At 32.8% G+C, this 14,584-nt stretch overlaps 1 protein-coding gene across 5 annotated transcripts in view; it reads left to right on the plus strand.

Moving 5' to 3' along the window:
* Positions 1 to 14,584, plus strand: part of NECTIN3 (nectin cell adhesion molecule 3) — a 134,544-nt gene that overhangs the window by 47,519 nt on the left and 72,441 nt on the right. For all 5 annotated transcript variants that reach the window (XM_043449085.1, XM_043449086.1, XM_043449088.1 and 2 more), the window contains exons 3-5: positions 871 to 1,167; positions 4,473 to 4,590; positions 8,267 to 8,418. In XM_043449085.1, coding sequence (XP_043305020.1) covers positions 871 to 1,167; positions 4,473 to 4,590; positions 8,267 to 8,418 — 567 coding nt within the window. The remainder of the gene's footprint in view (positions 1 to 870; positions 1,168 to 4,472; positions 4,591 to 8,266; positions 8,419 to 14,584) is intronic.

The raw sequence follows: 14,584 nt of genomic DNA on the forward strand, positions 1-14,584 counted from the left end.
TTAAGTACATAAGTAGTTAAGTAGTTATAATTTAAACAATTGTATGCAAATCTAAATGATCTAAAAGTAAAACAAAGAATTGTAAAATAATAATTGAAGGCTAAATGATCCTACATGAATAAATCTCAGGAACAGAAAATTGAGACAAAAATATATTTTAAAAATGAACCAATTAAAAATTTTGGAAATGAAAAAAGTCTTTTAGATTAAAAACTTAATGGACACAGTAAACTACAGGCTGGAGCCAAAGACACAAAGTGAGTACTAAGGGGTTTATACAGAAAGGAGCACATGAGATTTAATCTGAAGAGACTGCTAGCACGCGTGTGGAGGGCAGAGTAAAAGGGTCTGACGCTAAGGCTCCTTCTCCTGCTGAGGGTCTGCCTTATATCAGATAAAGGTAGGTAGCAAGTACGTTTCAGTAAGCATAACTGTTAATGACACTATATTTTAACAGTTGTAATTTAAATATAAACATTTTTGGCACAACTTGAAGCATTATATATTAAAACTGCGTTTTTATTTTCCATTTCAGAATAATAGTACCTTTAATCTCCTAATGGAAATTATGGTCAAATTTGCAGATTTTTTTTATATGTTAACTTTGGAAGAAACTCATTTGTCCCTATAAAAAAAGGTGTGTCTCTATCAGGGCAGGGGAACCATCTTTGTGATGGTTATATGAAGTCTTGCTTCTAGTTTGGCCTGACTCAATCTTCTCTGGTTCTAAGAATCCATTTGGTGTTGGCATTGTGTGTGTGTATTTTACATTCAGTTGTCCCTAAGTTTATGAAATGTGGCTAGATGTGGCTTGGAAGGAGTGAATATGCTCTTAATTGAAATGTAACTAATTTTTTAAAATTTAAACAGTTGAACCTACTGTGAGCCTGATAAAAGGGCCAGATTCTTTAATTGATGGAGGAAATGAAACAGTAGCAGCCATTTGTATCGCAGCCACTGGAAAACCAGTTGCACATATTGATTGGGAAGGTGATCTTGGAGAAATGGAATCCACCACAACCTCTTTTCCAAATGAAACAGCAACAATCGTCAGCCAATACAAGCTTTTTCCTACCAGATTTGCCAAAGGAAGGAGAATTACTTGCGTTGTAAAACATCCAGCCTTGGAAAAGGACATCCGATATTCCGTCATATTAGATATACAGTGTAAGTAAATGATAATGTTTGCTTTTTAAGCATTATGTGTTTTAATATTATTCCTCTAACATAATTCTGTATCAAATTGTATTTAGTTTGAATATGTAGTATCCATATATTGTAGATTTTCCTTGTTGACATTTTTTCTTAATTAAAAAAAAATATTTTCATGGAAATTTCATTTAACCAGAACATTATTGTTAGTTTGTAAAGGCAATGATTAAAGTTGCTGTCTCACTTTAAATTATTTATCCTTGTCTTTTTTAGACCTTAAAAATAGGCTAGACTTAGGTGAATTGTGGAAATTTGTACCTCAGAATGTTCAGTACTTGGAGAAAAACAGCTGCTTCTCCAATCCAATTAATTTAGCTGTTGTTTATTTTTATGAGTGCTACCCATGATATTTTCAGTAAGAATCTTTAATTTGCTAGATGCATTTTAATTAGCTGGAAAATTTTTTCTTTCAATATTATTTGTAGTCACATTTTGTTGATGACATTCTAAGATCCTCATAAAGGTAAAACAGCAAAGTGATCGTTGGGATAGTAGATAAAGTTCAAAGTGGGCCCATCCTGTGCTGCTTTTTTCTTAAGAGATGCTCTCTTATGTGTGTATTTGTGTGGAGATATATATATATGTGTGTGGATATCATATGTATCTGATACATATGTGTATATACTTTCCCCTGTTTATAAAGTTTCTCACTTTTTATATAGTCTTGGTGTAGCATTTTAAAATTTGAGCAAGAGAAATGCAGATAGCTTATAGTAAAGATAATGAAAGTTAAGTAGGTTAAAGATAAAATTATGAAAAGTCTCTGGGTTCTTGTGTCATTTCCATCCATGCACAGATCATAAATCTAGATAGGTTTTTGAAGGAGATCTGTTTTTTGTTGTTTTGTTTTTTTGATATGACATGCATGGAATTTTAATTTACACATATTCATTACACTTGGTATGATTGTTTTGAAAACTAATTATAAGGATCTTTTTCAACATTTATAGAGTTAAACTTGAGAAGCTGTCTTATGTGCATTTTATTACCATTGTATTCTTGAGTGCAAATACAGTCCTAGTAGTGGTCCCTTCTCGTAATTTGTCAGTATCCATGAAGGGTTGGTTACAGACTCCTGCTTATGCCAAAATCCAGGCATGCTGCAATCCTTTATATAAAATGGCATATATTTGCATATAACCTACACACATCCTCCTATGTTCTTTAAATCATCTGTAGATTGCTTATAATACATACTACAATGTAAATGTTATATAAATAGCTTTAAATTCAATGTAAATACTATGGAAATAACTGCTGATATGCAGCAAATTCAAGTTTTGATTTTTGTACTTTTCTAGAATTTTTTTTTTCCTGAATATTTTTCATGCACAGTTGATTGAGTCCACAGAAGCTGAGCCCATAAAGATGGCTGGCTGTACCTTCTTTTCTCCTCATTTTTCTGTCTTGTACATACTCTTAAATTTTTCTTTTTTCTTATAAAATTTAGATTCAGTTATAAGTCCATTAATATTTTTCTCATACGTATTTTCTCTTCCCTGTGTCTAATAATGACTGAAATTTTCATCGATTATGTATACTATTATTTTTTGTTTGCCTAAACACAATTTTAAAATATAAAAATATTTCTCCTGATATAAGACTTTATAATTACGGCTTAGACTTACTGGCCTATACCTAAAAATATTCTTTCTTGCTGTTGTTAATTAGGCCCTAAAAAACATGTAAACAAAGATTGGGGAGATAAAATCTTATATGCAAAACTCATATCTCAAAATTTAGAGGTATTCTTTGAGGATACTTTAATATCTATCTTATCCTCTGTTGAAAATAAACACACAGATATCTGTACTGTTCTTTCAGCAACATTAATTATTACCAATTTTAAGTTAGAAAAAAATGTTAATTCTTGGTATTTATGAGGTAGGCCTTTTAAAATCATTAAGGTACTTGTACCTTAGTAGAAGAAGTTTAACTTTTCCCCACTGTTTTTTGTAAACCTTCCTTGACTTCAGGCTTCCCTGCATAGTTAGAAGACTGACTTGGTCTCTCTAACATCCCATCTGGCCTGCTGTTTATCTAGTTTACCTGTGTAGCTCACAGAAGGGTTGAGGGTCTCTGCACCAAACTTAAGTGTCATTTCTTTACCTTCTCTCTTATCATTCTATATTTTTCATTGTTAGTCCTCATAACAGATTTTTGTTGAATTTTTTAAAATGTTATCTTCCCTGTTACTGTTAGAATATAGGTATTATAAATACAGCATGTCGATACTAAATATCTAAAACAGTGCCTGTCACTTAATAGGAGCTAAATGAATGATGGTTCAGTGAATGATTAGTATTGGAATTCACAGTTTGAAAGTATACATTTATATTGATGTTAGATGTGGATAATTACTCACTTAATTAAATAGTACATATGCTAAAAGACCTTTAGGTACGTTGAATGGATAAAAGTTCATGTTTTGGAACAGTTGAGCCTCAGAAAATTTACTTTAGTTGTAATTATAGTCTTAAAAAGTTTGTCATATCTCTCATGCCCAGTGGATATTAATTAAGTGTATGATATCAGTTATATTATAATTTATTTTAATATTAATATAATATTAATTTAAACATGATATTAACTGTAATATAACACTTATTAATTAAATGTATGAATTTTATAATTTTTTATAATTGATATCTCTTAGGGCAGTTTTATGTAGTGGCTTTGTGCTTAAATGCCATGTCTCATTATCAAATTACTGTATTTTCTTTTTCATATACTTCTGCATCATAATAGGACTCATATTTTGCTTTTGGTGATTGTAAGCTGGTGAATGTTCTTTCACTGTGTCCAAAATAGCTAACATTGTACATGTGTGGCTGTCTACAGTGTCTGGTGCTCATCGTCAACCACCCATGCGTTCGTTTAGTTAAATACCCAGAGTTTATGGAGTTTGTTGTTGTTCAGTTGCTGAGTCGTGTGCGACTCTTTGCAGCTCCATGGAGCTCCTGTTGGGCTCCTCTGTCCATGAGGTAGGTTTTCCAGGCAAAAACACTGGAGTGCGTTGCCATTTCCTTCCCCAGGGGGTCTTCCCGATCCAGTGATGGAACCCACGTCTCCTGCTTGACAGGCGGGTTCTTCACCACTGAGCCAGTTGGGACTGAATACCGCATTCCTTACTTCTTGTGTGTGTGAGAGGAGGAGAGCACACAGCTTCTCAAGCTGTAAAGTTGTTAACACTTTATCACTGTATATTGCATCTATTGTTAACAAAAGATAATCTGCTGTGTAATGCATTTATTTTATAGATGCTCCTGAGGTTTCAGTAACAGGCTATGATGGAAACTGGTTCGTAGGAAGAAAAGGTGTTAATCTTAAATGTAATGCTGATGCAAATCCACCACCCTTCAAATCTGTGTGGAGCAGGTAATAATGTTGATAGTTCTAAAGAGGAATTATTTAAAAGGCAAAAGTGTTCTTCAGTGCATATTTGAAGTTGTTTTTATCAATGTAATATATCATGACAGTAATAGCTGGAAATTAAGGGTTTCTGCATGTTTTTCTGTTTCACCTCTCCCCGCCTTCCAGTCCCCTCAATTCTGTTTCTCAGGGGCTACCTTGGCAACTTTAGTAATTCCTCCTGGCATTTATCATCATAGGTCTTAAACTTACTTCCTAAACTACTAATTTTTAACACTGTTGACTTATTATGAAAATGAAAATTTAGTTTTATATCTACCTCTTCACAAACATACCCATATACATGTTCCTGCCCTTTGTCATCTCAGTGACATTAAGCAGCCTTTAAATTGTGTAATCATTGCCTCTCTATAATAGATAAATATTATTTACTGAGAACTAAGTATACTAGAATTATGTTTTATTTTTTAAAACTGTTTGTTTTTCCTGAGGTTAATAATTCCTTCTTTTTACTTGTGTAGTTTTTACTGACAAGCCTTAATTCTCTTTATTGGTGAAATTTCAGACTGTTCTGCTGAGATTTCATTCTTATTTCTCAGTATTTGCAACTTCCACTCCCTCCAACCCCACCTTTTCAGTCTAGAGAATTTTATCTGTTAACCTGTGAATTCTCTCTTTTCTTTTCTCTATTTTTTTTCTCCTTTGTTTATTGTATACTAAACATTCTTTTTCTTCAGTTTTCAAATAATTTTTGTTGTTCTCCCAAGATTTCTTTGATTTTTTCCCCACCATTGATTGAAAACTTTCTTTTGAGATACTTTCAGTGTTTCTGAGAGTGTTTTCTTGTTCTTTGTTCTTTTTCATAGCATCCTCTTCGTCTTTTATGGGTGTGTCTTCTTGTTTCTGAATTGGGATACTAGCGTTACTTCCTTGGCAGAGCTTTTCTGTTTCCTACTCACTGTTTCTCTTTTCTTTCAGGTTCTTTTGTTGTTGTTGTTTGGTCTTTTATTTTGTAGATATTTCTTGATTTTCTCAGTTGTCCATTCATTTCACAGTGATGCATTAAAATGCTGAGTGGAAACTCTCTATAGTACTTAATGGGTAGATTCTACTATAGAGGAGGTTATTTCCCTGGAGAAGCTTTAGATACCACTTATTGAAGAGTGGAGTTCTTTTTTTCATGAATTAACCTTCATTATTTTGCCTAAAGCATGAATACCTGGTATCTGTGCAGAGTTGAGTGGAATCCGTTGTTTTGTTTTTTCAACTTTCAATTAATCTATTTTTAGCCCTCTGCCTTACTGGCCTTCTGCAGGACAGTGGGTCAGACTTTGGATCTTTGGCTTCTTTGGTCCAGGTTGGCTGCTTTCTTATTCGTGTGCCTCCTTCAAGGACTTCTTCAGCCAAAAGCAGAGCTTTTCAACCTTGGCACTGCTGACATTTTGGGCTCGATAAATCTTTGTTGTTGGAGGCAGTCTTGTGAACTGTAGGATATTTTAGTAGCATCCCTGGCCTTGCTTCTCTAGAGTCAGTAGCATACACTTTCCCTACTCTCAGCTGTGACCACCAAAACTGTTTCAAGGCATACAAGATATGTCTCCTGGAGACAGAATTACTTCTGTCTTTTTTGTCTGTCTTCTGTCTGGGGAACACTGGCCTCATGCATATATTGTTTTCCCTGTCTGTTTTCTGACTTGTTAAAGTTTGTTGACACTTCTTGTGTGGTGAGTTCTGCCTCCTTTTCTCTTTCTCCTTGTTGGTCTTTAGTAGTTCTTCATTCCTTTGCTCCTGTTTTAGATGGTGTTTTGTGGGATCAGAGAAAGAATGTTTGGTTAACCTGTTGTCTTTAAGCAAAGATAAAGTTTTAAAGTAGTGAAGGCCTTCCATTTACATTTTCTTCAAAGTGGGAAGCAGGCATTGGTTAAGATGTGTGATAGGGTATATCTGAAAGTCATACACTTCTGAGTTCTCATTCTGGTGTCTGTACTTGGAGCAGTCTTTTGAATAAATCATTTAGCCTTTCTAAGCCTTTGTTTCCTCATTGATAATAGTGCTCCATAGAGTTTTTGTGAGAGTAAAGCTGATGAGTCTAAACCATGTACTGTAGGTATAGAGCCTGTAAGGTGTTTAGCGTGTCCTTTGTTGTGAGTTTAATATGGCATTTATATTTTTCTAGCTTATTTGAATAAACACCTTTAAAGGATTATAAGCCATTTTTATATTTCTCAGAGTTAAAGGGATTAGAATTTAGGGCCCAAAGTACAGAGCTAATTGGTAAGATACATAGACTTCATATTCATTCTTGTACTTCTAGAAAAAGAGTTCACCTTTTGAAAGCTGATGTTTGTAAAAGTGTTCTTTCCAAAGTCCTCTTAAGAAGAAGATATGAAGTTTTTGTTTTTTAAGTAATTTAAGAGTATTACCTTTACCCTTCAATGCTAAATTAAGTCATAGCAGCTCTAGAAGGTTTTATTGGTGGTTTGGATCCCAGAACAGAATCCTGTCTCTAGTGCTGATTCCTTTCTCTGTGCCTGTTCAGTGCTCTTGTTCTCACTCCCTTTGTGATTAGTTGGTCTGCTCGTGTGCTCAGGCCACTGAAAACAGGGAGCACATCTTCCTTACTTGTGCATTTCAGCAGCACTAGCAGAGAAGAGTGTGGTAAATGGTTCAGTTCTTAATAATTAAATAATGGATGACTGAGTGAATGAGTGAATGAACTTTTTGAAAATTTACTTAACTCGAACTATACTACTAGTTGAGTACCTGGGTTTACTTCACTTTTATCCTCTTACCTTAATAAAAATAATTTATGGGCTGTAAAAACACTTTCAAAATAAAGACTTAATTGATTCCTCCTCACTGCATGTGGGATATACCCTAACATGGAAAAATGATGTAAAACAGTATACATTTAGTTACATTGCAATGAATAGCTTTAGAGTTCTTACAGTGAAATTTTATTCCTATTATACTCTATAGAGTAATGTGTACACCAGATAGAACCTTTTAGCCTAATTAGTATAAAAATCATTTTAAAAGAGTTATTACTGATAACAAAGGGGCCTTGGTTTTTACTGTTACAAATGCCTACTTTATGAGTAAAATTATTTTGTAAGAAAACCCTTGTTGGTGCTTTAGAAGTTAACCATATTTGGAGTACAGCGCAGTATAAATTTATTTGCTCAATGTTAAATGTTACTCTTTAAATATGTTACAGAAGGTGCTAAAATATTATCATGTGCTAATAAAGTGATAACTTTCACTATGAAAATTGTAGATAAATCATGTATGGATTCATAATTCACTGAGAATTGTTTTAATTCTTTTAAGACTATGGGTATGTTTTTAAATACTTCTAATTTTCCAGTTTTCTGAATATAATTCTTTAAAAATAAATAATTTTCCTCTCTCCTTCTCTCCTACTCCCTCTAATATGTCAGCCTAGCTTCGCTTGTATGAATTGATATTTTAAAAGAATCGGTGTTCTAAATGGGTGTTCTTTATCTGTTGGTTCATCTCTACTAAAATGAAATTTCATAACTTACATGCTTTTATTTCATAGTGAATTTTACCTAAAGGATGCTGATTCTTTCTCTAACAACTGGAAAGTGTAATATCTTACTTAAATAGTTGTCAGTGAATAGAATCTGAAGGATTTAATTTCATGCTTTTTAAAATCTAGGTTAGATGGACAGTGGCCTGATGGTTTATTGGCTTCAGACAATACTCTTCATTTTGTCCATCCACTGACTTTCAATTATTCTGGTGTTTATGTCTGTAAAGTGACCAATTCGCTTGGCCAAAGAAGTGATCAAAAGGTCATCTATATTTCAGGTAAGTTACTATCTACTCACAAAATGAGTTACGTAGAATAACAGTAACACTGTGATGGAGGCAGGAATTGGTGCTTGTGAAGATACATACTACTCCGTGTGAGGCTCTCCAGATAATCTAAAAGAGGTGCGATAAAATAACTCTACCTGAAATTCATATATAAAGTAGCTTTCCATGACTTAAAAATTGTCAAAATGTCTATACAGTAAGTTCATATACATTTTAAGACCTATGCATATAGCTGATTTTTCAGTTATAATATTACATATAGTCTGTACCTTTCTAGATTCTTTTGTATTTATACCAGAAATAAATAGTGGATTTTTTGTTTGCTTTTGGCAGCTATTCTGCACGCAAGTGTCTTTAATAAATAAAATATCCATTTTGATGACCTTTCTTATTAAATATCTTTGTCACTCAATATGAGATGATGCCTTATTGAGTTACTAAGAGGTGAAGTGGGCATGCTACTGAAAATGTGCTGATGAAATAAAATTTAAGATGTTTTTTCTGGTTGGTCCCTAAGCCACTAAGAACTTAGATCTTATGCATTTCATTTGTTTCACTGTGAATGTTTTCATCAGTTTGAGTATTAATTTGGGTTTTTACAAAACACAGTTGGAGCTAAAATATTTTTCCCGGGTATGGCTGTAAATAATAAATTATCAGTGGAATGCTTATTTATAAGGATTATTTTAAGCATCTCCTTCTTGACTATAAAACTGTAGTAATCTTTATTCCTAACAAATGGAAAATGAGAGGAAAAAGGACAAGAACCTTGAGAAGTACAGGTTTGTATAGTAATTTGATAATAGGTATTTAGAGTTTATCTCTGTTCAGTCTAAAACTAATAAATTTTTAAAAATTGAACTATACTTAATTTACAGTGTTTCACGTGTACAGCAAAGTGATTCAGTTTTGTATGTGTACATATATTTATTCTTTTTCAGATTCTTTTGCATGATTTTAGAGAAATTTTAAGTTTGCATTAATGTCACGTTCTTTGTCCGCTGTGATCTCTTAATCTAAGAACAGTTCTCCATATTGTTTTGCATGGCATTTATCACAGCTTGTAGCTGTGTGCTTACGTAATCATCTGTCCTCATATTTGAACAGCCTGTACTTGCTTTATTATTGTATCCTTAGTGCCTGGCCCCTGGTAGGCACACAAGTTGTTTTTCTTGCATGTATCTCACAAGCAGATTATAGTTTTGTGCATCTCTAGCTAGTCTTTCTTGCCAGTAGCAGTGCTTTGATATAAATCTGTTAGTATATTAGTCTCTTTTTCTTCCCTCCGAGGTTTTTTGTTAAAAAAGAAAATGAAGCCACAGGAAATCCATATTTAAAATGTAGTTACCTAAGGACTGCATACTTATTATTTCTGTTGTACAGAATTTGGTGTGGGGTATTACTTATAAATCCTAGGCTCAGTGCGTTCTAATTTTGTAATCATTTAAATATCAAGGCTCAATCTTAGCGTCTTATCAATTGGTGATTTGCCAAATTTATATCATTGGTATTCTGGGTCCATTTCCCAATCCTGGTTACTTGTGTGTCCCACTGTCTATTAGTGATCATTAACCCCTTATGGGGGCTTCAATGGTGGCACTAGAGGTAAAGAACCCGCCTGCTAATGCAGGAGACCTAAGAGATGTGGGTTCGATCACTGGATTGGGAAGATCACCTGTAGCAGGACACGGCAACCCATTCCAGGTTCTTGCCTGGAAAATCCCATGGTCAGAGGAACCTGGCAGGGTAGAGTCCAGGTTGCAGAGTCTGATACGACGGAAGCGACTTGGCACACACACCACCCCTTGTATGTAGAAGTATAATTTGCATTCGGAACTGAGCTCCTCATCTTTCTTACGCCTTTTGCTATGAAATCTCTTCCTCTAGGAGTCTTTGTCTGTCTTTTAGTTATTGGTATCTCTATCGTACACTTGCTCAGGGCATGAAATCCTTGATACTTATTCTTGATTTTGATTTTTTTTTTTCCTCGTACCACATCCCATCCATCAACAGATTGGTCTGAACTCTTTCATTATGTTATATACAAAACCTTACCAATTCTCTACTACTTTGCTAGTACTTTGGCACAAACCATCAGCAGCCCTTGCCTCTCTATAGAACAGTTATTTAATATTCCTACTCTTCAGCCTGTCATCAGTTGAGCAGCCAGATTAACCCTTTTAAAGGGCATGCCGGATCACATCAGTTCTCTACTCCAAACTTTCCATGGACTTCCCATTTGCCCACAATGAAAACCAGACGTTCACAGTGATTTGTGAGCTGTGTCCATGTTCTGGTGCTAGATTATCTTTTTGAGCTCACCTCTTACTGTATAGCCTTTGCTTGCTTGGCTTCAGTCATACCAGCCAATTTGCTGTTTTTGAACACAATAGGCACATTTCAGAGTCACTGCCTCTGCTGTTTCCACTGCTGAAAATACTCTTTAGATATCTTCATACCTCTTTCCCTCACTTCCTGTAAGTGTTTGCTCATATATCACCTTCACAACTGTATTTAAAATTGAAACTCTTCTCACCCCTTTACTACTGTCTGTCTTTCATCTCTCTGCCTTATTTTTTCTCTGTGGTACATATTACCATGTGATAGACTGCATATTTGGTTTTATTTATATGTGTGCCTATTTTTATCCCCACTGGAACATATGTTCTTGAAGGCAAGATTTTTCTCTGCTTTAATCAATACTATATTCTCACCAATTGCAGCAATACTTAACACATAACAAGTGTTCAGTAAACTTTTGTTGCATGCATGAATACATTTAAGAAGAAAACAATCAGGAAAGAATAAAAAATTCAGAATCTACATTTATGTAATTTTATTTTCATGGCAAAAGTCCTAATGTAACACTGATGATAAACTTTAAACATTTTAAAATCAATTTCTACCAAGTCTTATAAGAATGGAAACAACATTTTGAGTAAATATGAAAAATCAATTACCACTAAATACTTCAGAAAAAGATGGCATTATATGAGATGGTTTTCTTTAAGTAGTCATCAGGAATTAGACTTGACTTTTCTATCCATAGTCTTTAATACAGTATACCATGCTGAGTTTAGTTAACTTCTCTAAGAGCTTCTTAGTTATATCTAGTATCCTAGATATAAATTGCCTTTCCAAAATGGCAATTAAGGTCTACTAGTAGACTTTTATCACAATAAAAGGCCATAACTTACACAATGAATGATCAGAAAGTTAGTCTTTTTTCATTGTGAGTTATATGTTCTTGCTTTCCTCCAGGACAACATTTTTATCTCAATAATAAAACTGATATTTTAAAATTTCATTACTGATTTTTTTTAAATATTTGTAAAATGAGTATATCATATGACTGGAGACTAAATGGTAACCCAGAACAGAATAGAATTATTAGCTCCGAGAGAAGTTATTTGAAATTTTGTCATACATTTTCCCACATTGGCGTAATTTTTGTATATTCAGGATCCAAGATTGCAATATACAACTTTAGTTATTACTCATCATGGTACAGTGACTCTGTCCAATACTAGCCGACTGCATGAAATTGTGTTGTCCTAGTCGCTTTTGATGTGGGTTTTTTCTCCTGATCCCTCTTACTTCTCTGAGAATAGAGAAGCAAATTTTCATGTATCACTTAAGTTCCCTCATGCCTTAAAAAAATCAAAGTATATTCCTGTGCAGATCTTTAATTTCAAATCAAATTGATTTGATCCACACATATTAAGCACACTTAACTTAGCAGTCCTTAAATTTTAATGCCTATAGATTTTGTTTATTTAACAATTGATATGGTCTGAAAGAAGAAGGAACCAATTCATTCCATTTTTAACATAATAATTATTAGGCTAAAACATGCTTATAGCTACAGAGGTTTTGCTGGACTATTTATTTTCCTATTTGGCAGGACTCAATTCGTTTGAAAAGGGAAAATTGAGAAGTTGGATATGGAGAACTCAGAATCTACTAGTTTATTACATTTGTTATATATTTATTTACCACATTTAGCAAAGAATATTAAAAAAAAAAACTGCATTAATACAGAATGCTGTTGGGAAGGGTTTCTAAATCTTGATAAATAAGTAGCTGTTAGATGCCTCATTTCACAAATAGGACTCTCACCGTAATTATCTTGGAGTAGAGCAAAATTGGAAAGCAGGAATAAATGTCTCATGTGAATCATCATATGTCTGTCTGTTGCTTAAGATACAAAATGTAAAGTTTAGTGAAAGTCCCTTTTTCATGGAATTTATTGACAGTGAGGCTGTTCTGTTTTTTTTTTTTTTTTTTTTTTTAATAGTTGAGGAGGAGATGGTAGGTTAAAAAAAAATTCTAGAACCACTGACTAAGATTTTTAAATAGATTTTTGGGGGGGGGTTACTGTTTTTTTTGTAGTTGGATTTTCTGAAAGCTGTATTTTGTTAAATCTCAGTTAAATAAACAGTAGATATCCATTTGTGTTTACATAAAGAACATCGCAAGTAGAAATAAATGGTGATTTCTTAAAGAATGCTTCATAAAAATGTACAGTTACGTATCTTATGTTTGGTGAGAACTCAGGTGTACTATTCTGAGAAAAAATATTTCATTAAGAGCTGTCACAAACTTAGAATTTTAAATCATTAATTAGGTAATTTGTGTTTTTGTTTAAACATGCTGATGCCCGTTTATTATAATACTTTTTTCTTTGGTAATCATTATAAAGACAGCATTGAATACGTAAAACTTTTCCATTAGTCCTCCTCAGAAAATACATGAGAGTTATCTTATAAATGATTAGTTTTTAATATCCTGGTTCTGTGAGGTTGGATTGGATTATATGAGGCTTTACTGCTTTTATAGTGGAAATGATTCTACTGTTCCACAATTTTAAGATTGAATTTATTCAGCTAGTGATTATGTTCTCACAAATTAAAACTTCTTTGATTCACTTACATATACTATGATAAATAATATTCGACTTCAAGGTACTTGACTGGATTGCCTGTTATATTGGTTTACACTCATAGGAAATTACTTACAATGTCCTTGTTACATTTTATACTGTACTTGCTAAATTTTTACCACATTCTGTACATATGGCATTCCGTGATGAAACCTGTTTCAGTAAGTATTTTTCTTTAGCTTGTAATTTTAGAATAACTTACCCCATGTAGATTTAGTATTTTTCTAACAATCACTTTTTAAAAGCTCTGTCAGTACCACTCATTTAAAAAATAATTATAGGAGATTTATCATTTGGATCATTTTTTTATCAATGAAGAAATTCAAGAATTTTGAACTCATCCTTTCTTCAAACTCTAGAATTTTGTGTAACATGATCTGCAAATACCACTTAATTGATAATTAACCAATCTTTATTTTTTACTATTTATGTTTAGTTGCTTTTTAATATTAATGGCTATTTACTCTATAATCTAATGGCAATACACAAGGTCATTTGCATCTAATATTTAAGTATCATTAGAATGTTCTCTCTAAAATATTAGCTGCTCTTTTTGAGACTCCATCCTAAAGCAATGTGACATTGAATTTTGCAGATATGGTTGAAATTTCTCAAATTTCCTAAATGTTCAGATATCTTACCCATGGGATATAGACATGATGATGATATTTTTGTAACACTTTATAACATGTTTTTTCTTTGTCAATCTCATTTGACAATAGCCCATGATTGGCTAACATAGTATAAATATGTACTTTCTATTTTTTTAATCACTAAATAATGGAATATACTACATACATGCTTTCTAAAATTTAAAGCATTTTCTTTATTTAAGGAAAATATTTTTGAGAGAATTATTAAGCCAACAGCTTATACTACGGCCACTTAACAATCTATAGTTTTTCATTCTTTTAAAGATAAGTTCACCTCTTAATAAAGATTAACTTTATTAGGTAAAGATGGATATTAAGAAAACACACTTGAATTTTTTTCATTCTTTTACTTTATCATTCTGTTATTTCCTTATGCTACTGTACTGGCTAAGAAAATGTACATTTGAATGATTTGATTTAATTTTTTGATAATGATAATTCTTAAGCCAGCTGTATAGTATATATATAACATTTAAATAATACTCTTTATTTTAAAAAATACTTTTCTTAGAGTACAATATTGTGCTTAAACTTGGAATAGAAAATTTAGGATTTACACCAT

Source organism: Cervus canadensis, chromosome 27 (genome assembly GCF_019320065.1).
Source record: "Cervus canadensis isolate Bull #8, Minnesota chromosome 27, ASM1932006v1, whole genome shotgun sequence".
In the NCBI taxonomy this organism is placed as follows: Eukaryota; Metazoa; Chordata; class Mammalia; order Artiodactyla; family Cervidae; genus Cervus; species Cervus canadensis.